The sequence below is a fragment of the Urocitellus parryii genome, chromosome 4, assembly GCF_045843805.1.
Source record: "Urocitellus parryii isolate mUroPar1 chromosome 4, mUroPar1.hap1, whole genome shotgun sequence".
Classification (NCBI taxonomy): Eukaryota; Metazoa; Chordata; class Mammalia; order Rodentia; family Sciuridae; genus Urocitellus; species Urocitellus parryii.
This window is the reverse complement of record NC_135534.1, coordinates 50,868,411-50,893,165: the sequence shown is the minus strand read 5'-3', so window position 1 is coordinate 50,893,165 and position 24,755 is coordinate 50,868,411. Positions and strand designations below refer to the sequence as shown.

Below are 24,755 nucleotides of genomic sequence, written 5' to 3'. Positions count from 1 at the left end.
TTTTTGCTTTCTCGTCTCATCCCCTGTAGGAATGTGAGCCTTGTGTTGATCAGTCCGGTAGCACCCTCATTTTTCCTGGTTCTTGGTAGTGCCTATCATGCATTTATTCAATGTTCCCAAGGGCGGACGGAATATCTCAGCCCTGTTCTAGCAGCTGCAGACATTGTGTAGAATTGGAAGGAGAATCTGCATGCACCCTACCCCTACGACCTGGAGCCCACCCCATGGTGGGGGAGACAGACAACTCAGCAGACAAGAGCTAAATACAGTTTCCTGCAGATGCTGCCTCCAGCACACCCCGTCGCTCATTCGCTTGCCCATTCTTCCAACAAGCATTAGGTTTCCAGTGCTGTACTGAGCAGGGGGCATGTGGAACTGAACGACGTTTGTTAGCCCAGGAATTGTTTCAGCAGAAAAAAAAAAAAGGAGTTAAGAAACAGACCATCCTCTTGTGTTCTTCCATTTTAAACATTTTTAGCTCATTTGAGGAAGTACAAGCCTCTCCATACCTCCCCGCCTTGCCTGGCCAGCCAGTATTTTCGTGTGGGTAGGGAGATGGACGTGAGAGTTTGGGTGTTTGGCTTTGGGAACTGGTTGCATGATTCTTCGACCTGTGTTTCTCAAGTGTCCCAGTGTGTAGGAATTTGCTTGTATTTGAAGCTGGTGCTTTGCTTTCAGATACTCTGATTCATCAAGTCTGGGCTGGGGCCAGTCATCAGGGCTTTAATCTGAAGCCTAGGTGAGTTGGATGCAGATGGTCAGTGAACCAAATCCGAATGCGAATGAACAGGGTCAGAGTCACACAATGCTGGAACAAAGTTTAATCTCTTCCTTTATTGAGGAGAAAGCTGTTTTCTGGAGAGGGGAGAAGCCTTAGAATCAGGGGCTACTGTGGACAGGATGGACTAGGGATTTGGACTGGAAGAGATCTGGGGCCTCATCCCGTTTCTGCCATTCCATAGCCTCATGCAGGCAGCCTCAGATAGGTCTCCCGGCTTCTGTGAGCCACCCCTTCCTCCTCAGCTTCCTTGAGGTGAACAATGTGAATGGAGGGACCCAGGCAAAGATAGGATAGAGTCTCTCTGGTAGGTATCGGTGTATGCCAAAAAATAGCATATTGACATCCCAAACCCTGACTTATGCTTTGAATACTTGTTGAACAGCTGTAAACACACCCCGTGATTTCTCTCTCTTTCATGAGAAATACTATAACTGCAATAAAGGAAATCAACCGAGAAGGAAGGAAACTAAGAACCTGCACCTACAAGCTCAGCACCCTAACACAGCTGTGTTCCTGTCAACTTCTAGCCTTTGTCTGTGTGCAGGCATTTTTCTATAAAGCTGTAATCATGTGTAGACTCAATTTTGTTTTCTGTACTTTTCAGTAAACCTTAAGTAAGTGCTTTCCAAATGGTTACATAGTCTTCAAGATTATTTTTAATGGTCTTACAATCTATCATCCCACAGGCTGAATTTATTGAACCATTCATCTCTTATTGGACATTTGGATTTTTTTCCCCTGTAGTTTGTGCTATTATAAATAATACTTTGAGATACGACTTCATCCTTATTGTAAATGGTTATTTCTTTAGGGTGAATTCCCAGAAGCAGGATTTCTGGGTTAAAGGATACATTTTTTTTCTTTCTTTCTTGGTGGCTATTGCTAAATTGTTCTACTAAAGGGTTGTTGCACACTTTACAGTACCCCCAGCAGTGCATGAAGGTGTGATTTCAACATCTTGGCCTGCATTAGACATTGTAATTCCTCACAAAGGTATGGCTAAATGGTGCATCATTGTGCATTTGGTCTTTCTTGGATTATGAAAAGTTGCATATAGCTTTATTATTCTTTTTTTAAATGACTTTTTGCTTAATTTCTTTGATTTCTTAACAGGCAAGTCCTGCTGGTTGATGTCAGATTATCTCTGTAGAATTTTTCAGATTCTTTGATTTTAGTTTTAAAAAGCAAACCAACTAAACTAACAAACCAAACCCAGAGCCCATCTGTATAATAAATACTCTGAGCGTATCTAATGATTGGATTAGCTGTTTGTGATCTTAACTTCCTTGTAGGTCACAAGTTAATAGAGTGCTATCTGGAAGTAGAGGGTCTCCTGTTTAAATTCCTCTTTGTTCTTCCCATAGGCCCCCTCCCCTATTTCCTGTCTCCCTCCTTCCCTGTAAGCACTGTTTTTCTCTCTTTGGAGATAAAACATGAAAGGATCAGCTCTTAGTCATGTTCCTTCAACTTATATAAAATGCAGGTTTCCTAAATTATGTCTTAGGGAACAAGGATAAAGGAGATCACAGCATTGTAACAAATTGCCTGTGCCTGCATCCCGAGCACAAACGTCTCCCACGAAATCTTAGAAAGGTGTGTTTGAGGGTGTCATGTTAGCTGGTTGGTGCAGGGGAGTCCAACTTGTTTTTCAAGTTGGTCTTGAATAACTTTGTTCTTTCTGGAATGCTCACCATCCTCAGTAAGGCAGAGGCTGCTTGATGGCAAACTCTCTCACTGCTGCACTTACAGTGGCCACTGAACTGGTTTGTTTCTTTGCCCGGGGCAAACAATTGAACACCCTTTCCTGTACAGCAGCACCCAGCATTTGATGGGTGACTCTTGTCCCCCAGTCCCCATGATGGCAACGCCAAACCCAGGTCTGGCCTTCCAGGGGCCCCTGAGGTCACACCTCAACCTTCCCCCATCAGGATACTCGCTCCCTTGGGCATGAGACAGTGTTTCTGTCTTCTGGGTTCTCTCCTTGGGTGATGCTGCCCTAAAGGGTGCCAGGGAGGAGAATCTGGAGTTGGCAGAGTAGCTGGGTCTCTGTACAGAAGGCAGCGGCCATGGCTCTGTTTCAGTTTAATTTGTTAATGAAACAAGACGGAGCGCATTTTCCCCTCCCGCACACCTCTCGGGCTGTTTGAGATGAGGCACAATTAATTTATTTGTGCTGTCTGTGGAGGCGTATGCCCGCTAATGCAGTGCAAGAGCTTTTATCTTTACGTTTGTAATGAAGAGGGGCAGGCTGCTGGCAAATTGACAGGGATTACTGATGACTCATTCTCCGACTGCGAATGCTTTCTTCCGAAATAATAAAATGTGCGCACACACGCGCGCACGCAAGCCCAGTTCCTGTTTGAGACGGACAGAACCAGTTTGGGAAAGTGCAGGCGCCTCTGAAACACGCAGGAGAAAGAAAGGAAGAAAAGGCGCGAAGGGAAGCTCCTCCTTGGGCTCCGCTGCTGGGGCCTGCCCTTTGGGGCTGGAACGCCCAGCTCGCCTCCCCCCTCTTCTTGCAAAGCTGGCTTCTTTGTGCTCTTCCTTTGTGCTCCTACAGACAGCCTCCCCCACAACCACCTCCCTTGGGGTCAGGCAGCAAAGCTGCTCACCTGGCCAGGCCCTCCTCCTGCGGCTCCCTGGGCAGTGCCCTGCGTGCCTGGCCCAGTGAGGCCCTGTGTTCTGTTGCTAGTGTGCACGGGGGTTCCCAGGCCTACGAGCTCTGCAGACCTGGGCCTCGGTGAAGGGTGTCTTGGTTGTGGGTTGTGCTGTATCACTCCACTTGGGCATTGCCTCAGAAGTAGTTCACAGAGTAACTGACATTGGCCTTTTCTAGAATTCTGGCATTAAAATCATCATGTGAATTGGATACATTATTTCCCTATCCTCATTAGGGATGAGGAAATAGAGGTTAAGTGACATGTCCATGATCACATGGACAGGAAAGGGTGATCAAGACCCAGACTTTGAAGTCTTAAACCCAACCTTAAACTCTTTTCATGACATTCATTCATTAAGGACAAAATGAAACATTTTCCCTGTGAGAGTTACATACAGAGCTGGCCTGATAAGCTTTTCAAGAATTAGACTAGCAGGAAGTTCACAGGGTACTTTTTGGAACTTAAAAGCAAAAAAGCACTGGTCCAGAGAAATAAACTCTAAAGTGTAGGCTAAGTAGAGTTTCTTTCCTGGGTTGGATCCTGGGTAGAGCTGGTTATGTAGGAGGCTAAGTGGAAGTGTCCCGTCCTTCCTGTCACTCGGTACAAGCACAAACCTCCGTGCATGGCCTTGCGTACTCTCAGAGCCTCGGAAGGAATTGTGGACATTTTGCCATGAGGAAATGATGGCCTTGTGAGAAGCGGTTTCTGTTAGGAGGAATTCTGTTAGTTTATCTAGTATGTATCAGACAAATAGTTATCGAGACAGAGTTTGGGCTGGGAATGAAACACACACAGGCCTGTCTTCAAGAAGCAGGAGAAACAGGGGCCAGTGACACTGCCGAGCAGGGCAGCCTGTTAAGGGCAGTCATAGTTGAAGGCAGGGTCCCTGGGGCACGTAACTGTGGGTCACAGGGAGGACTTCTTTAAGGAAGCAGTACCTACTGTGAAACTTGACGGATGTTGCTGAAAATCACTTAAAAATGGAAAAACCTGTTGACTGAAAACTGGAACCTCAATTCTCTCAAGTTCAAGTGAAGTTGGTGCCACCAGAAAGGCCCCGGGAGCTTGGAAACAGCCGGTGTATTAGGATTTGTGAGACAGAAGCGTGTGTGAACAGTTGCTCGCTCCTGGCCCCACTGTACGGGAGCCTTCAGCCCTGAGTGCTGCTCAGCCTGGGAAGGTGGCTAGTCCAGGCCGAGGTGTAAGTACGCAGTGGCCTGGTGTTGAAGACTTCACCACGGGGGTGGAAAAGGAGGCGAAGGACCTCACTAACACTTTTGTTTATATTGATCACAGGTTGAAATGGCAAGTGTTGGACATGTTGGGCTCATAAAACGTTACTGAAGTTAACTTCCCCTGTTTCTTGTACCTTTTAAAATAAGGCTACTGGAAAATTGTGATATCGAATGTATTTCTGTGACTGGTAAAGCTAGATGGAGAGTGAGCCAGGAGAGGGGGTGGGATTGGTGGGGACAGAGACCATGTTTTCGGGTGAAGAGGTGTGAACTGGCCCAAGGGCACAGTCTGTGGAGGCATGAGGCTCTACCTGTATCTGACAGGACCTTAACCTGACACCCGTCGTGCAGCCTGGTTGAGAGTCAAGTTAGAATGCCTGTGAAAAGTGCTTCAGAAAAAAATATGAGGTCGAATGCACTTCCCATTGAAAGTAGTTATTCTCTTTGTAATAAAACAGTGAGGATTAATAATATATACCACACTGTGTGCTGATATTTCCAAAGTCAGACAAGAAATTTGGTCAGTTACAGAATAAAAATCTGGTGTGTGGGGAAAACATCTTCAGTGCACAATGAATTACAGGGTAAATCTGCACGATGCTGTGGCTAAGAAAATTCCTTTTCTGTTGCATTTGGCTTGCTTCTGCTCCAGGAACTCCCTCACCTCTTACAGCGAAGTTCGGACTTTCATAGTTCTTGTTCCTTGTTTAGTCTCCAGAGACAAAATCTCTCCCCGACTCCCGCTTTCTTTCTGCAGTATTTAATTATTTGGCTTCTGTCTTTAAGTAGTTCAGATGGTATTCCTAAAACACATGAGATGTCTGATGAGCGAATTGTCATTCTGCTGCTGTTTCCTGAAAACCTTGTATGGGTCAGTGATCTACTGGGCTGCAGGGCTTTGTGGAGAGCAGGACACAGCCCCTGCCCTCACGGTGCTCTCTGTTGGGAATACAATGTGACCAGGCCAGCACAGAGGTGAGCCAGAGCACTGCAGGAGACATGGAGAGTGTTCCTAATTGCTAAATCCTGTGACTCAAAGGATGACTTGATCAAAGACAGCAAAGGCCGGAGCTAAGGGACGTTGTGGCTGCCTGGAGTACACTTCTTGTCATTTCCTCTTGGATAGTGAGACGGAGGACCTGTGTTTACCGAGTACCCTACCAGCCCATGGGGTTTCCTGCACCGTGGCTGCTCAGTGTTCATGTTGCACCTGTAGGTTAATTACACTTTTCACTGCCAGTTTACCTACCTCAGAGGTGGAGCCAACAGATGGTTCTTCCTGGTAGGGAGTGACTTGGGCTGGCTAGAAGGCTTTCACAAGACCAGGGGCAGAGACAGCTTGGCAGGGCTGAGCAGGGAGTGCTTGAGGGGCGTGAGGTAGCTGTGACCTGGTGTGGAGTTGGCAGGCAGGCAGGCAGGCAGTCATGGGAGATAGCATCTGATACTCATCCCTTTGGGCTAGTCTTGTAATAGTGGCAGATAAATAAGCTGCCTCTAGTGTGTTCCCAGAATATCTCTGTCTGCAAAATATCTTTGAGGAGATGTTTGACTTGCAAGCATGTGGTTGATAAAATAAATACATTTTAAAAATGTAAACCTCTCTGTGAGAGGTTTTAGTCTTCTCTCCCCAGGGAAAAATAAGGCTCTTCCTTAACCTCTTTGCTTCCCTCAGTATAGAATTCTTGCCATGCTTTGTAAGGAGAAGCATTTTTGGAATGTAGCACCTGCAGAAATAGAAAGGGGCTCTGACTAAACCTCTGGGCTTGGCTATTGTGTGGGTGGTGTCTTAGCTGCTTTATGAAGAGGTGTCAGCCGTGACACCTGCAAAGCATTTGTGGAGCCGGAATTCAGAGGCCCTTCTGATGCTTTTAGCTGAATTCTGAGGGCAGGTAATGGTAATGAGTGATTCTCTCTAACATGGAAGGAGCCTTACGGTTCAGTGACACTTGACTAGAACAGAATGTGGTGCTTAGAAAAGTACCTGGAATGATAGAGGAACTCAATATATAGTTCTCGAGTGGGAGATCACTGAGAAATGACTGAATGAATAGATGAGGTCCTCTTCTGGGCTTTCACAGGCTGGGCAAAAGGTTCCAGGGACCCCCCACCCTGTGCTTGTCGAGGTAGTCTGCGGACCAGCAACAGCAACATCACCTTGTTAGTGCGTTCGCATCACCTGGGCATCTTGTTAAACTGCAGATTTGACTCAGTGGATCTGGGGTGGAGTTGAAGAAGCTGCATTTCTAAGAAGCTCCCAGGTGATCAGAATGGTGTTGGGCCATAGAAAACTACAGTTAAATTGTCATGAAATCTTGACTAGGTGCCCAGCATGCGCGAGGGGTTGTGGAGAAAGGTGGAAGCCATGTACCTCATCTCAAGAAAATTTGTAGTCATAGTGAAAAAATCAAGACTCATCCTCATAAACTGGAGAAAACCCATTTGTTACTGTGTTGTGTGGTGTGATATGCAGTCAGGGGGAAGCTGGAGGACTGAAGAGCCTTTTCATGGAGGTGGTGCTTGAACCACAGCTAGAATCTTGGGATCTTGGAATTGGTTGCGCATGGCTCCAACCCAGGGGCATCCCTCAGCCTTGCTGATAGTCAGCTTTCCAACTTCTGCTCAATACTGTCACAACAGGGAAAGTTCCAGGTCTCTATTTCTCTACTCAATGTTGCCAGCTCTTGATGTCTTCTGAGTGGTCTAAAGAATGGGGTGGGTCTCCTTGGTTGAATAACGCAGAGGGTGTGTTGCCTGATACCAGTGCGTTGCAGATTTCTGGTGCAGCCTATCAGAGGCCCTGTGTGGCTTGCAATGAGGCAGCCAGTTTAACTGTGCATTACCCATGGCCACTGGGTCCAACATCTGGACCACAACTTCCCTTCCGTTTTATTAAGACACACTGGCAAACCCGTAGTGGGAAGTTCATCACATGGAGTCAAAATCATGCTCATTCATCACCGATAAAGTGTTAATTAAGTCGCCACTGTGTACCAGTCGTTACAGAGGGCTACACACAGGAATAAATCATCGTCCCTTGCACTTGATTGTTGACAGAGCACTGCTTGAGAGAGGTTTTCTCTTGAGGGGTGTGTGTGGAACCTCGGGGAGTCATGTAAGTTTTAGTGCCAGTCACAGTCGAGGAAACTGAGGCTCCTAGAGACGAAGTCACTTTTCCAAGGCTGTATTCCTTCCAGGAGTACTACTGGGATTTGAAACTTTAAATTTTCAGTTGAGTTTTCTTTTAACTAACTCTCCTCCATTTGGCCCTGACTTGGTGAGAGAGCAGAGAGGTAGATCTTAAAATCTTGACTGAGGATTTGAACTTATATGACAGAAAGGAGGTATGGTAGGTTCTGGAGCAGGGGTGGCCCAAGCTGTGGAAAGGCCCGGGAGTGTATGGATTAGGGGAACTTTCCAGGCTCTTTGGAGAAGCTACCCCTATAGTGCTGACTCCATGGAGGCCTCTCCGCCAGTGTGTTCCTAAGTAGTTTTCATGCAGCCCAGAAGCACAGCTCACTGCAACACAGGGCCGTTTATTTCCTGTGTGGACTTCTCCTGTTGAGATCAGAGGGGGTCTTCTAGACTCTGCCTGTTAATCCTCTTGCCTCTTCTCTACTGGAGCCATACAACACAAACCTAATTACTCTTATCACATGCTAGCCCATTTAGGGTTTTTCTTTTGAAAAATCTAAAATATTTTTTTCTTGCCAGATTAGTAATAGATGTCCACTTTCAGCCATTGAAAAAAACATGGAGAAGCAAAAGTGAAAGTTTAGAACTTTAGTTCCAGGACAATTTTAATGCAGCTTTTGAAGTGGCTACATATAATTGCTGTTATTTTTTTTTTATAAACAAAATGAATCATATTATTTTCATAATATTTTATAATTTCAGGAAAACATAATTTTATTACTATCTTTCACAACAGTGAATATAATGTTGCAACTAATAACAGTTTTATAACCATATGCAATTCATTCCCTTTTGTCAGCTATTTTACCTTTTTCTATTTGGGGGGGGCAGGAATAAATTATGCTGTAATTAGTATCCTGTATTGTAATATATAAGTATAGTAAGTATGTCTGTATTGTAGCTTAGACAAACTGTATTTCTGTTATTGAGCTCTGGATGTGGAATAGTTAAGCCCAGGACTCTAGTTGGGGGCTCTCATGGGCATCTAAGTTATTTATTCTCCAGAATCACTGTTCTCATTCCTCTGTAAGTGGCTTCACCTGTGTTCCTGTTCATTCTCTTAAATATGCTCACTTGTGACCATGCATCCCTTTGCAATCTCTGGGACCCAGATTCAAGTGACTTTCTATACTCTAAGGTTGCATTTCTGATCGGGACAGTCTGATGCTGCATTGGTGTTTATTGCAGCCTCATTACACTGAGTCATTGAGCTTGTGGGCAATCCAATCCCTTCAGACTTTTTTGTATGATCTTCTCCATCCAATGCTTGTGAGTTTATTTCTTTTTCTTTTTTTTTTTTTTTTTGGACGTAAGTGCATGGCTTGACATTTATCCTTATTAAATTTCCACCTTGTTAAAGTCAGCCGGTCATTATATCCTTTGATATAGTATCGCGAACAGACTCTTATCATCCTTCCTAATCGCCATCTCTTCCAACTCACAGGCACTGGCAAATTCCAGTATCAAATGATTCAGCAAATCCCAGCGATCATTTATATCTCTGTCTTCCTTACTAGATTATAAATTATTTGAGGATTCAAACCATATCCTATTAGTTCTCTTTAAAATCCTGTCCCTATTTTTATTTTATCACACGTGACCTCTTAAGTACCCAGGAAATGTTGCCACATGGATATTAGTTTTAATTTAACTTTAGGGATGAAATATTGGTGACAGTGGTGACAAATTTAGAGAAGGCTAGGCCTGGGTGGCTGGGTGAGGAGCTTACAGTGAGGACAGGGCAACAAAATGCCTGTCGGTCCCTGTGGTGTAAATCGGAATTCAAGGTCTCGTGATGGTACTTGGGGTCGTTTGGGCTTGAGATAATTCTTGAGATGGAGCTTGGTGTTTTCCAGAAGGATAGGCAGTGGAGGGACTCTTCAGGGAACATGGGTGCATGAAGGTTCAAGGCAGTAAACAATTGAGGTGAGACCAGGGGAATGGCAGGGGAGATGGTGTCTGCTGGGAGAGTAGATGACCACAAACCAGCCACCCAGCCTTGGAGAAAGATGTGATCCCACGGAACGGTCTCATCTGCCTGTTCTCTGAGATGTAGAACCATGTCACTGTGTCTTTTTCTTTTTACATTCATTGAGCTTAAGACTGGCAAAGACCTACTCATCCTTTGTCACCCTTAGATTAGGGGTTGGACTGGAACTGAATCATGGATGCAGATTCTTCTCACCAGGCTGCCCAGTCAAGGTGTGAGGGCAGGGCCTCTTTGGGGCCAGCCTCGGGCCCCTGGTATTTCTTAGTCTTGGGTTCATCACCTGGAAGAAGAGGAGTTCCACCCTGCATCTCTTCTGGGTTTATGGAACATGATTAAGATGGTGTTAGGAGGAGTCAGCTCTAAGCCCCGGTTTTCAGACACACCCGGTTCTAAGTAAGTGGCACTGACCTTGGCAGTGTTTCCTAGCCTGAGACATTGAGTGACGGTAGCCTGAGAGTTCCAGCTCCCCTGGTGTGGCTGTGGCCTTTTCCAGACCTGCAGGTGGCTCTGGGCCCCTTTTCCCACCCCTCAGCAGTTTTCTGCTCTCCTGGTTAGCTGAAAGGGAATATTCCCCTGAGGCAGGCTTGCAGTTCCTTTTTGGTTCATTTACTCTGAGACTTTTCTGAGTCAGTTCTGGAGAAGGGGTTACTGTCAGAAGAATTAGAAAAGGAAGAAACAGAAAAAGGAATACTCCCATGGTTCTCCGTCATTTTGGTCCCTGCTCTGGGCAGAAAGTAGAATCTTCCAGGAGTAGGGGTTGGAGTGGGCACCTTGGTATACACAGTATTCTGGGCACGTCTTCTCATCACACCCTGGGGGGGGTAGTACCTGAGGACGTTGAGGCATGCAGGTGTTCCATGCATTGCCCTGGAGCTTATCCGCAAAGGGGTGGCATGTGTAGCCACTCTCAGGTCTCTGTGTTAGGGCCACACTACCTACCAGTCTCCAGAGTGCTTGGCAGATCTCTACCTCCCTTCCCGTCTTCCTTTGGTGCTTTTTCTCTGCTGCTGCGTCTTCCTCTTCCTCTCCCATCCCCCCTACTATGTGTTGTGCATGTTCTGGATTCTAGGATCACAGCTGTGACCAAGGCCCATACGTGTTTGACCCATGTTGACAAGCCTGCATCCTCTGCAGCTCCACTTGCTCCTGACATTCTCAGTATATCTTCCAGTCATTGCATTTACTGGGATTCATGATCGTATTCTGTTGATGCCTCTGTCTCTGAGCTCTTTGAGGGAAGAGCCTGGTTGTTACCTACCTTCATCTCTTTAGCACAGAACTTGGCCTGAAGTTGGCTGCATGCCTGTTGAAGTCTCATTGAATGGATACTTGCTTGTGTTTGGTGACACCCAGCTGAGTTATGAGCAACCTGGGTCTCTGCCTATTCTGGGTCTCCATCTGCCCTATACAACTGATACACAGGAGGCCACATTAGATCCTTCAGTTAGACTTCTGTTGAAGATGAATAAGGCAGCAGTCAGTTCCTCGGACTTCATCATTGTATATGAATGAAGAGAACAAAAATATTAATATGATTGCAGTGATTGTTTACTCTGGCAAGTAGTTTGTCTCTGAGATTCCTCTCTGTGAATCAGCATGTAATACCCTGAAATTCCAAATGCATACCTTTCTCTTCCTCTCTGCTACTGTTTCACTCAAAAATTTTGGAATATGTGGCTGTTTATAGCCTTTTCATACCCAGGCTGGCTTCCTCCCTTCCTTCCTTCCATCTGTTCAACCATCCATCCTTAATTCCTTCCTTTCTTCCTTGCCATTGTCCCACCTAAAACAAGCTGTTCAGGTAGATAACTTTGCTTGGTGGCAGTGTGTCTATTATGGTTTAGATGTGGTATCCCCAAAAAGCTCATGTGTGAGACAATGCAAGAAGGTTTGGAGGAGAAATGATTGGGTCAGAGCCTTAACCTAGTCAGTGAATTAATTCCTGATGGAGTTAACTGAATGGTAACTGGAGGCAGGTGGGGTGTAGTTCAGTGGGAGCGTGGCTAGAGGGTATATATTTGTACTGGTGAGTAGAGTTGCTCTCTCTGCTTCCTGATCATCATGGGAGCTATTTCCTTCTGCCACGCTCTTCTGCCACGATCTTCTGCCTTAGTTTGAGCCTTGAGGAATGGAGTCTGCTGTCTATGGATTGAGACCTCTGAAACTGTGAACCCCTAAATAAACCTTTCCTCCTCTACAGTTGTTCTGGTTGGGCTTTTAGTTGCAGCAGCGAAAACATTTACTAAGAACAGTGTCTTAAAATAAAAATGAATTAAAACTGAGTGCAGTGACTCACTCTTGTAATCTCAGCTACTCAAGAAGCTGAGGCAGGAGAATGGCAAATTTGAGGCCAGTCTGGGCTACTTGGCAAAACCCTGTCTCAAAATAGAAAGGACTGGGATGTAGCTCAGTGGTACAGTGCTTGCTTGGTACATGTGAGGCCCTGGGTCCTATCTCCACGTCTACTTGTTTTGGTGGAGAGGTAAAGGGATGAGAAATAAAATTGAGAGCTACCTAAAAGTTGTGTTTCAGTTCTCTTGTTTGTAGATGAGGAAACGAAGGATTAGGCTGGAAAAAAGGAATTGCTCAAAGTTGTATTACTGTTGCATTTTGTGTTACTCAGCAAAAGTTAAACTTCTCAAATTGTGTTTAGACATCTGTCTCCACAATTCACAAAGAATGGTTTCACTAAATAAATGAAAAATAGCAAAAAAAAAAAAAAAGTGATCATTATCTACATTAAAAATACACTCTGAATCCTAGCTTCTCTATCTCAAATGTTTCGATATCCTTTACCAATTTGAATAAGACTTAAGACCTAAGGTTTGTGCAAGGCCTTTGCTTAATAATTGAGGATGCCCTGACAATGCATAAGCAGGTGTGTGCCTTTCATTCACTGTTGTCACCTGTCACCCCAGGGTTACTTGTTTGGAGCTGCTGCACATCAGTTTGCCCTAAGTCACGCTGGAAGCCCCTGGAACTCTTCAGTTGTGGCTTTCTCCCCTGGCAGCCTGCTGCACTGTGGGGTTCAAGTCTGGATGAGTCTATTTTATGCATGCCTTTTAGCATCACTCTTATGGTTTGTTCAATAACTGGAGGGAAAATTATTATTATTATTATTATTTTTTGGCTCAGAAGCAAATTAAAAAATTTGTTTCTCTTATGTGAAACAAGAGTCAACTTGGAGGTATATATAGTGGAAGACTTTTAGGGATGATTAAGTAATTTATGTGGCAGAAACCTGTAGAAGAAGAAATAGTATACATGTACCAGCTTCTGACAGAATGGAAAATGGAATTAGTGAAGAAAGGCAATTACCACCCAGTACCTTCAGAGCTGCCTTCTTAGTATCAATAAAAGGTAGGAGCTGAAAAGAATGTTTTCTAATCTTAGCCCAAAGAATAGGTGCCCAACAATGGATCAAACTGCAATTTAAACTTCTGTTGCTGCAAAAGAGGAAAATACTCCCTTGACCTCATAAGAATTGGAAGAGGTGATGTGTTTAAACCCCTGCATGGAGCCTGGTTTCTGAGTGTTGCCCTGGGGCTGTCAGAAGATGACAGGGAGCTTTAACTCCATGCGTGTGCAAATTCTGGAAATCACCTTGCTCACAAATTGCTCTTTCCCTCCTAAAGGAGATGTCAGGAATCTGTCTGGGACTTCTCTGCAGTTGGATCCTTTCCCTTTCAGTTTCAGGTTAGATAATTTTTGCATTTTAACTACTCCTGAAGACAGCCCGGCATAGGACCTCTGATAATCAGGGCAGTACTCAGCCCTTCCCTTTCAGCAGTTATTTCGTGGATTATGTAGTTATTAAAGGTGCTAGGTGTGGAGCCAGGTCATGAGGACACACCCTCTCAGCGACAAAGGTGCTGCCTTCATGGAGCTCCACGCTGGCAGGACAGACTTGTTGGTAGCCAATTCCCAAGGCATGTGATGTGCAAGGCCATGAAGCCTCAGGAGCATGCGGAGGGCTTTCCAGGCCGACTTGGTCATCCAGACTCCACGGAGGAGGGAATGTCTCTGGGACCTAAAGACACTTGGAAGGATGCAGGCAACAACTGTGTGTGTGTGTGTGTGGGGGGGGGTCATCTGTTAGCTACTGTGTTCTTCAGCACTGAGTTACATTTGGATTCCACTGTAGGTATCATTCAGTTTGATCTGATTTATCAATCTGTCTTTTAAATTGTAAACTCTCTGGACAAAACTCTTCTCATTTGCAAAATCGAAACTTTCCACTTACAAGGCTGAAGCTCCTGGCAACCACTGTTGTACTCTCTGTCTCTATGAGTTTGACTATTCTAGTACCTCATCTGAGTGCCGTATTTGTCCTCTTACCACTGACTTATTTCTCTGAGCATTGTCTCTTCAACCTCTTCAAGGTTGCCGTGTGTGTCAAAATCATCTTGCTTTTCAAGGCTGAATAATATTCAAGCTCCCATTTTATTTTAACCCCAAGCATGTGTGAAATATTCACCAACCAGTGATGAGCTCTTGAATCCCTTTACTGAGAAGTCACTCATTTGTCCCCCTCTCCCTCTCCTCAATTACATATTTTAAAAATATTTTTTTAGTTGTAGATGGACACAATATCTTTATTTTTAATGTGGTGCTGACGATCAAACCCAGGCCTCACGTGTGCGAGGCAAGCGCTCTACCAATGAGCTACAACCCCAGCCCTCCTTGATTACGTATTAGTTCCCAGACATCAGAGCAGTCACAGGGGTGGTGGTGGTGGTGGTGGTGGGGAATACAGAGAGCACCTGTGCCTACTCCCCACCCCAGACTAGACTCTCAGGAAGATCGACACTGTCGATTACTGCACAACACCCGTGTCAGCATCAGTGTGTATTAAGTCCTATGGGACTTCAGAGGATCCAGACAGATGCTACATGCAGAGCTGAGGAAGGTGTCACCACAGAGGTGGCAATTGGCCAAGGGGAGGAAAGGCATTTCAGGCCAGAGGAGCAGCGTGGCAGGGGCTGAGAGTCCGTGTGTCCATACATGCCGTCTAGTTTGAGAGCTACCAATTTAGACTCGAGTCAGGCCGTGTGTTCAAATCCTGGCTCTGCCTCCTATCTAAGCGATGTGGGGCGATTCATTTTCTCATCTCCAAAACGGGAATAACTGTAGTACTTTTCTCAGAGGATTGATGTGGAGATTACATGAGTTCAGACACATAAAGTGCTTAGAACAGGCCCAGGTACAGAATGTACACTACTGAAGTATTAGCTGCTGGTACTGTTGCCACTGTAATGTTTGAGGGAACAGCAGGCTGTCATCTGTGTGTTTGACAGTCGTAACTACACAAAGTTAGAGATTGGCTGGGCAGATCTCGAGAGGAGAAGGATTCAAGTATCCACTTACTTCTGACCTCCGAGCTTTCTTCTTGTATTCAGGTGCTCAGACATTTCAACTTAGGTCTGACATTTACTTAAATTTTCTTTAAAAAGAAAGAAGTTGGAATCATTTCTTAGAAGTTGCAAAAACAATAGAATGAGAAAAAGTCTAATACAAAACCCCGTAATGTTACTGTTCTAACGTGGTAGCCATTTCCTTTTCCTTTTCAATTCAGGTAGCTCTTTCCATAAAAGTAAAGTTATGATCACTGTAGATACATAATTTTGTTTTGCTTTGGGATTTATTTATTTATTTAGTGGTACTAAGGATTGAACCCAGGGCCTCATATATACTATGCAAGTACTCTCCTTCTGAGTTACATCCCCGGTCCTTTTTTAATTCTTATTTTGAGACAGATTCTTGCTAAATTGCCCAGACTGGCCTGCAACTTGGTGTCCTCCTGCCTCAGCTTCCTGAGTAGCTGGGAATACAGGCATGTGCCACCATGCCTGAGTGCCCTTTCTCCCCCCCCTTCTCCCCCCCTCCTCCCTCCCCCCTCCCCCTCCCCCCTCCCCCCTCCCCTCCCCCTCCCCCTCCCCCTCCCCCTCCCCCTCCCCCTCCCCCTCCCCCTCCCCCTCCCCCTCCTCCTCCTCCTCCTCCTCCTCCTCCTTCTTCTTCTTCTTCTTCTTCTTCTTCTTCTCTCTCTCTCTCTCTCTCTCTCTCTCTCTCTCTCTCTCTTTTTTGGTGTTGAGGGTTGAACCCAGGGCCTCATGGCTGCTAAACATGTGATCTACCTTGAGCTATATCCTCACCCCCTGTTTTGGGATATTGCTTGAGAAACTCTCCCTCCTGTTTCAGCCTATTCTTTATTCTTGTAAGTGAATGTCCAGTTTTCTTTTACATTGATATATGGTGACTTTCCTAGTCATTTTCCTATTCATAGTATTATATAGATGGTCCTATAATTTACAACTTTTGCTCATATTTTTTTTTTCTCCCATGTAATTTTCCCTTTTTGGTGAACTTCTGGGGTCAGGATTAGTAGGTCAAAGGATTCGAACCTTTTGAGGCTCTTAGTGTAGCTAACTGGCTCTTCCCATCATATTCTGGCTAGCACACTCCCCACATCTCATCACTACTGGGGATGTGATTATTGTCTTTAAAGGCTTGCTCGTTAGTCAGTATAAAATAACACCTTACATTGTTTGAATTTGCCATCTTTCTCCCTCCTACTGAAGATGCCTATTTAGCCATATGGCTGTTCTCTGTGTGAATTGGTCATTTATCTCCTTTTCAGAAGTTTTGCAATGCAGAGGTGAGTCATTTAGTGTTAGTTTTGCATTGGAGAACCGTTCACATGCAGGGAGTTAAAAAGAACAGGCACTCCTTCCCTGCCCTGTAGTAAGTAGCAGGCTCTGGTTCTGGCCACAGCTTTCTGAAGAAGCAGAAAGTAGCATCAGCTTTTGCCATGTGCCAGCTCTGCAGGGGTCACAGCGGCCAGAGTCGACTCTGCAGCTGCCTTTTTTGGTAAACAGAAAAACAGTGTGCCTGTTCCTGAGCTTGGCTCTAGCATGTGCTCACTTCATTCATAGGGTCTCTCCTCCTCCTTACATCCCATGGGCACCTAATGCAGTGTCAGCCCATATTGGATAATTTTTCTCCCATCAAATATCAGAGGGTAGAATGAAACTTCCCTGAGGTCTGTCTTCCCCTTCTGAGTCTGTACATCATTCCTGTTAAGATCTTGTAGTCATTCTTTGATTACTTCTAGTGGTGGGAGGTTCACTATGTCACAAAACCGACCCTTGGGCTCAAGGTGATGTGGACCTGGGTTTGAATTGCAGTTTGAGCACCAACTAGTAGTATGATTTTAGACAAATAATGTTTTAAAACTTTATTTTTCTGATAAGGGAGATAGTATTACACCTCTACCTCATATTGTTGTGATGAGGATTGAATAAAACAATGAAAGCAAAGTTCTAGAATATTAAAGAGTCAAACTCATAAAGTGGGGAGTAGGATGGTGGTAGGGGGGACAGGCATGTGGGGGAAGGGTACAAAGTTTCAGGTAGGAGGAATAAATTCTGGGGATACCTTACATGATTTGGTGACTACAGTTATTAATAATGTTTATTTCAACATAATTAAAAGAGGATTTAAATTCTTCTCACCACAAAGAAATGATTTAATATTTGAGGCGATGCACATGTTAATTAGCTTGATTTGTTCATTCCACAATACACGCATATGTTGGAACTCAGATTGTACCACACATACACAGTTATTAAAAAATAAAACTTAAAAAAAAAAGTGAAGCCCAAGGCCCCATGCCTCACATACAGTGTTGAATCAGTGTTAGCTGTGAGTATTAATTTCATGGACGGCTGCAAGGTATTTTTCTTAAACTTTGGCCGCTATGTTTGTTTTCATGAGCCCAACGGGTCTTTCGATCTATCAATTAGGATCTTGCTCATTTGGCACAGAAGTTGTAGTTCAGCCTCTAGCTCCCTTAGTGGCTTGGGTCTCTTCCCTAGCAGAGATGTGGGTGGGTATTACCTTTGTACTTGTTCCAGCTTGGGCCACGACCCAGCTGCTGGGCTGGGCAGGGCTCTAATGTGTCCAGGCTAGCACCTTCTCCACTTTCAAAGACTGATTGTACAGGCCCCATGTTTGTCTCCTTCCCCTGTCTTGGCTGTTTTTATTTTATTTTTTTCCTGCCTTGGCTTCCCTAGTACAGGATGGACAAAACATTTACAGGAAATGAGACGGTATCTACTTACTAGTTATCTGTGCCTTTCCACCGAAAATAATTTTGTTTAGCAAAAAACAAATGGAAGAGATTGTACTTCTGGGTGTGTAGCAATACACCCAGCCCGCTGACCGCACTCAGTCAGTACCACTTCCACTGGCTTTGCAGATAAGCCAGGAGGAGAGGCTGGTCCAGGGACCAGGGAGGCTCCAGCTCTGACACTTCAGTATTCATCCCTAGATTTTTTTTTTTTTTTTTTTTTTTAGCATTTCATTATTTTTGCTTTAGCTTGCTGAGAATAGAGTTGCTGATCTGAGAGTACCTCAAAGCCTCCTGTGATTTAAGCAGATAGCTTTTATCCTTGGGGTACCAGCACCACTGATATTAGTTCTATGTTCATGATTCTTACTATAAAGTTCATATTTGTGTCTAATCCAGCTTACCGTGCTTTGTAGAGAATAACTTAGGTGAAATGGCCCCCGCTAGGCGCCTTTGTAACTGCTTCCTAATAACTGTCAATTTTGGTTTTAAAAATAAAATATTAGGAGCCAGGCACAGAGGCACAAGCCTGTAATCTCAGCTGTTCAGAAGGCAGAGGCAAGAGGATTACAAGTTCAAGGCCAATCTTAGCAACTATGTGAGATCCTGTCTCAAAATATAAAAAGGGTTGGAGATGGAGCTCAGTGGAAGAGCACCCCTGGGTTCAATCCCCAATATTGCCCCCTCTCCCAAATAAGGAATTCACTGAGTTGAAGAAACCATGTTGAAATGAGGGTAAATAAGATTTTAAACGGCGGTCTTTGAGGGATTGGTTCATTTGGAGATGAACACGTTTATAAACTTGGATCCAAAAAACTGCTGTGAACACAGGTGATATTTTAAATATTTAACAACCAATCTGGAAGGGCAATGAGACAACAGAAATCTCTGGAAGCTCCAGGTTTGCCGAGCGTTCACCCTTTACCTGTTGAACCATAAGACGACCGCAGAGTACTGGGAGAAAGGTGGTGCATTCGGGGGGCTTGGGACATTGACTAGACTCTTCCAGCTCTTGAAATTGTTTCAATATTTTAAACAACCACTTTGGGTCTATTGGTGGGGTCCTGTGGGGGTGGATGGGGAGAGCATTGAATTGCCTTTGGCAGGTGGCCAGAGGTGCTGATGGATCCGATGTTTGCCTTCTCTTCAACTCACTGCTGAGGGGACTTTTGTTGTGCTGGACCTGATTATCTTCCAACAGGTGCTTGGAAAGTGTCACCTTGTAATTTAGGGCTGTCTGTTTGGAAGCACTAGACATGCCTCCTTGTTCAGAAAGCACTTCATATGTACACTGTGTGAGAGGCACACTGTCCCTGTCTTCTTGGGGTCCCCATTCTGCACTACTGGCTTTTAAATTGTTCTTGTATTTGGACTTTAGGGACCTGTCCTTAGGATGTTCGACACAACAGGGAGAAGTTGTGCCAAATCCAAATGTCCAGCTATGGAGAAATGGAGAAATAAATAATATTCTGGTGTCTCCGACCCAGAATAATATAATCTCTTAAAATTATCAATACAATGAATTTCTTGGGACTAAGGAAAATGCTGAATGTGAAATCCCCCAAAATTATAATGAAGAAAAACAGCAAGAAAACACATCAAAATGCATGGTTAGCACGGATTATTATTTGGTGGTAGAATGTGGGTATCTTTTGTCGTCGTCTTTGTATGTTTCTCTGTTTCCACGTGTTTTTGTCATCTGTGGGCATTAACCTTATGAGAGGTGCCCCAGAAATAGTCCATCTTAAAAATCCAATTAAAGGTTTTGAAAATGATTGTACAGTTCGTGGACGAATCTGTTGAGTTTAAACCTGGAGAAGCACAACTTGCAGGTTGTGTTTTTTGCCTATAAAGGAAGGTGCTGACTAGGTGGGATAAAAATAAGAGCCTAGGTCAGCCCCTTGCTGCTGCTGCTGCTGCTGCTGCTGCTGCCACCGTGGTCCAGCTCCCCCAGGCTCCCAGACGGCCGGGCTTCCAAGAGGCCCTAATGGGCTTGTTGAAAGGCTCCACTTGGCTTCTTATTAATGTCCCTCTCTGAGCGGGCGCTCTGCTCTGCTGGCTAACCTTGTCAGAAGGTTATCCCGGCTCTCCAGGGCTCGGCTAATTTTAAACCTGGTCATCCAGTGTGGTGGCATCACACTGCAGAGACACGCACAGCTCCCTGGGAGACACGGCTGGGAAAGGATGAGTTGAGTCCACCGTGTTTTCCTCCTCCTCCTCCTCGTGTAAGTGACCAGGCCCGCTGAACAAGCAAAGAGAGCTGGGATAATAATGAGAGTGTTTATGGTAAAAACCAGGATTATTAGAGATCTTTTAGCAATGTCAATACTGGTTGGTAATTGCTTGGTGTGATGTGCCCGCATGCAGTGTGTTAATTCCGACCACACAGGGAGCAACAAGGTGAATGAGATGCTGTCTTCCGGGGAGTTAGACTTTGGCTGTTTTTAAAGACAGGATGAAAGCAGTGAATTTCACTATTTATATAGTATTCTTTTAAATTTATAGGACTCCCAAACTCTACTGGTGATAGTCCTTTGTGGAAGCTTTTGATTAATTTGACTGGGAGAAGGCTCTTAAAAGTTACAATAAATAAATAAATAAATAAAAAGGAAAAAAAGACAACTACACGGTTTCTGCCTTTCTGTGTGTCTGCTGCTGGTCTCTCTGCCACTAAAATTGTCATTGAAAGCCTTTTGAGCACTTGCAATAGGCAGATTCTTGTTCAGAATACTGCTGCATCTTAGAACGCTTGTCATCCTGATATTTTAAAATGAAACATGAATCAGTAACTACAAAATAACATGGCATCGGGGAACCTTTCCCTAATCAAATTAACTTAACATAAAAAAAACCCTGAATTTATTTTTTTTTTCCTTCTCCCCCAATTACCTACCTACCTTTCAGCATCTTTGGGCTGGGAATCAAATGTGCCATGAGAGGTGTTCCAGAAACATTAGATAGGTCTTCCTTGGCCAAACCATTCACAGCTTCTCTCACACCCACAGGTTGTAGTGGGAAACTTTCCTGGTCTTGGGATTTACCTTCCTGGCCTGAAGGAGGGCATCTTTTCTTGTAGCTGGGTCTGTACCCACCCACTTATAAAACAGTTGGTAGGAGCAAATTAAAGAGGCCCTGTTCATGGAGTAAACCAAGATGAAAGAACAGTGGATGGAGAATCAATAACATACTAACCCCCTACAGTGATTGAAGTGAACTTTATTTGAAATATCTAGGCTGCTCCCGACCACATCAAGTCAGCAGCGTTCCTGCACGAGGGTAGCCCAGGAGTGGACTTTGATTTCATTTTAGGGGGGAAAAAAAGAACAATGAATACATGTTTTTTATTAGCCTTTTCTTTCTTGAAGGTCTGCTTCTCCTGGAGTAGACCTAATTAGCTCTGTCATGTTTGGCTTTAGTTTGGAGAAAATTAAAGATGAGTAATATCAGGAATTTGTAGAGTGGGGATACTTGTTAAAATTTTCTTTGACCCAAATCTGACTTTTATACATAGTATTATGCAAGCAGGCTAAAGAATACCCCATTTCCAGCTTGCCCTAAGACAATGTTTTTAAAAGCACGTCCAAAGTGGTTAAGTATAATGTAAATACATTACTCTGATTGTCTGCCAAGTGAATGAGTTATTGCAGGGACTATCTCGGTGATGCTAAGAACATGGTGATGAATTTAAACTACATTTCTTAAAACTCAGCTCATGCCAGGCTTGGTATTGCACACCTGTAATCCCAGCTACCCTGGAGGCTGAGGAGGGAGTATCCCAAGTTCAAGGCCAACTTCAACACTTTAGAGAGGCCCTATCTTAAAATACAAAATAAGTTCAAAGGGCTGGGAATGTAGCTCAATGGTAAAGCATCCTTGGGGACAATCCCCAGTAAGGGGGAGAGGTGAGGGAAGAAATCCAGGCTATCTTTGACTGCAGTACGAATGTCTTCCGTTTTTCTTCCCAGGGCTTGTCTTTCTCACCTCCTGGACACTACCCTTCTGCTCTTGGCTGGATACAGGCAGGCCCGCTGTTATTTTTGTGGTAACTTGATACTTGAGCTGAGCACAGCCCCCAGGTTCCTGGGGCTGAACTAGCCCATAGCTGAGCCACAGTTCCCCAGGCTGAGCAGCTACTGAGGCAGGGCTGGGGACCTGGACAGGCTGAAGTGGTGTTGGGGGTCGGGGTGACTGGTGAAGGCCTCAGATTGTGGCTTAGCAGGTGGCAGGACCTTTCCTGGTTGGGGGCCAGCCTGAGATTCAAGAAAAACACAGTTGGTTATTAAGGCTAGAGGCCAGCTAGTTAGGGGTTTTTTTGGAAACAGAAGGAATATTTTGAAGCCAGTGAATTTTTTATTTTGCTCTGTGGGTTTAGTTTAGGGTATGCCTGAGGCAACACTTGTACTTGCTTAAATAAGGGTTTCTTAAGAGTCACCAGCATTGTATTTCTTTTTATGTTCAAATAAATTGAATGTGCTAGGGTTGGTGTGCAAAAATGGATAGCAGGATAGCACAAGAGTTCCCACCTTCTGAAAATCAGTGGTATAATAGGGAAGGAGACATATTTAAGCAGTAATTATTAATTATAATTATATGTGCATTTGTTCAATAATTACTTGAGAGCCTGCAGTGTGTCAGGCACGGTTTTAAGATATGTGCCTGCCCACACATTAATCTGTAAACATTCAGCTAAGATAATGTTTATAGTGACTGTCATGGAAACATCCTGTTAATACTTCACCTTGGTCATCTCCTTTGATCTGTATAGCAGGTAGACAAAGTTATTCATTCCAATTTTGAAAACTTAAGAGAATTAAAATCCAAACTCTTTGGAATTAAAAAGCCTTATATATTCCTGATGGGCTTACTGTGCCATATGGGTTTATTAGATGCACCATAGGGATGCTGACCCAGGACAGCATTTAGCAAATATTTTGAGAGTTGAAGCAATCCATCAGGTACTGGGAAATATTATGGGAAGAAATGCCCAGAGCTTACTGATGACCAGGGAGACGATATCTTAAGAGAAGTTAGAATGAAATGTACCAGCTATGGTGTTGGAAGTGTGCTTGAGGTGCGTTGGGAACACAGAAGTGATCTCTCTGAGAGAAGCCAGCTAAGGTTTCTCACATGATGAGTTGGTGGCTTTAGTCTTGAAAAAGATCAATAGACATTCAGTAGACAGGCTGCCAGAGGGAGGAGAAGCATTTGAGCAGAGGACGCTGGACACCTGAGGGGTGAAGAGGCAGCCTGAGTGTCCAGGCACCCTGGAACTGTGTGTGTGTGGCTGGAATGTAGGGCTCCTGGACAGATGGCTGAGGAGCAGGCTGAGATAAGGACCATGGGTGCCATATTGTGCAGTGGAGTAGAAAAGGCATAGGGATCTGTTGAAAGATTTTTAAATGAGTGTATGATCAAAGTCTTTTTCGCATTTTAGGAAAACCTGTGTGGTTGCAGGATAGGATAGGAGAGAAGCTTGCAAAAATATATCTCCTGGGAATTCCAATTCAGTACTGATGGCACCACAGAATCTATATTTTCAGGAAACTACCTATATCACCTTCACGTGCAACCAGCCTTAGGAGCCTGGCAGAACCAGTTGCTGGCAGTGGGAATGGTGGAAGGAGGCAGAGCCTGGTTAGGGAGAGAAGGTGAGGTCCTCTCCTGAGACAGGAGCAAGGGTAGAGGGGTAGAGGGGTGGAGAGGAACAGAGGGGATATAGCTGGGAAATGGAGAAGGGGAAGCAGAAGCCTGGGCTGCAGACCCTCCCTGGGTGCCATTTCACCCAGGTTCTTGGAGAAGCAGCATCTCTGAGAGGGTCTATGGGATTGGGTTCCCTCTCCTTGGACCCAGGAAATCTTTTTTTAAAAATTTTCATGGATACTTTTACAGATAGACTCTTACAGAAGTGACTTTGGAAGTATCAGTGCCCTGGGTGCCAGATCAGTGTTTAGGTGATGGTTTCCTTTTGATCTCTGAAGTCCCATCATATGTGTGGAGTCACTATTAGGCAGTTGGCCCTATAGGGAGTCAGCTCTGGCAAATGTCCTTGGGAGGGAGGACTTTAGTGGCCTTTTGTAGGTATAATTGGAAATGGATTACATTTTAATTCAATGGAAGGCATTGGAGGTTTATCTTCCTAGTTCCTTTACCAGAATTAGCAGAATCTACAGGAGGAAATGGTCCTGGAAAGAAATATAAGCTCCCCACCCCTTCCCCAAAGACTCCTGTGTGTGTTCCGGGGTGGGGGTGGGGGGCTGCAAAAAATGTGGATTGAATCAAGATGTGGCCTTTGCATTTTTCCCTTGGTATAACTGCCTCATTTGTTTCAGGGGGAGGTGGTATCAAAGGTGAGGAGCAAGGAGTCTGATGGATGGACATTGTCCCCTAAAGCACCTGGGGCCCCTGGGAGGTGAAGGCAGGAGCAGTTGGGTACCTTGATGAGTTAGTCCCTCAGTCTTTCTTGGGCTGGGCTCTTGCCCCACTGCATGCCCTTAGAGTCGGTGCCTATGGTCTGCAAAATGGATTTGATTTAGAAGTTTGGGTTCCAGAGATGGTCTGTACACATGCTGGTTGCTCATGGAAATTGGTTCACTTGAGTGAATGGCTAATTGCTGATGTGGGAACAGCAGTTATTCAGGTATGCTGCTTCATCCAATCTCCAAACAAACCAAGGTTGTTTTTTCCTGCTGAATTTGAACTCTGGTATAAACCAAGGACTAGGTTTACATTTAGAGGACAGGGATTGGCTTGAGAGTAGAGCTTTAATTGG

General features: G+C 44.7%; 1 protein-coding gene across 5 annotated transcripts in view; it reads left to right on the top strand.

The window, feature by feature from the left end:
• Tead1 (TEA domain transcription factor 1) overlaps window positions 1-24,755 on the top strand; it is a 254,810-nt gene that overhangs the window by 46,452 nt on the left and 183,603 nt on the right. For 2 of the 5 annotated variants that reach the window (XM_026395860.2, XM_077798172.1), the window contains exon 1: window positions 20,244-20,272. The exons of 2 other annotated variants lie outside the window; for them this stretch is intronic. In XM_026395860.2, coding sequence (XP_026251645.2) covers window positions 20,258-20,272 — 15 coding nt within the window. In that variant the 5' untranslated portion in view covers window positions 20,244-20,257. Of the gene's footprint in view, window positions 1-20,081; window positions 20,212-20,243; window positions 20,273-24,755 lie in introns of those variants that run through there. One more of the 5 variants, XM_026395862.2, reaches the window with a different exon arrangement.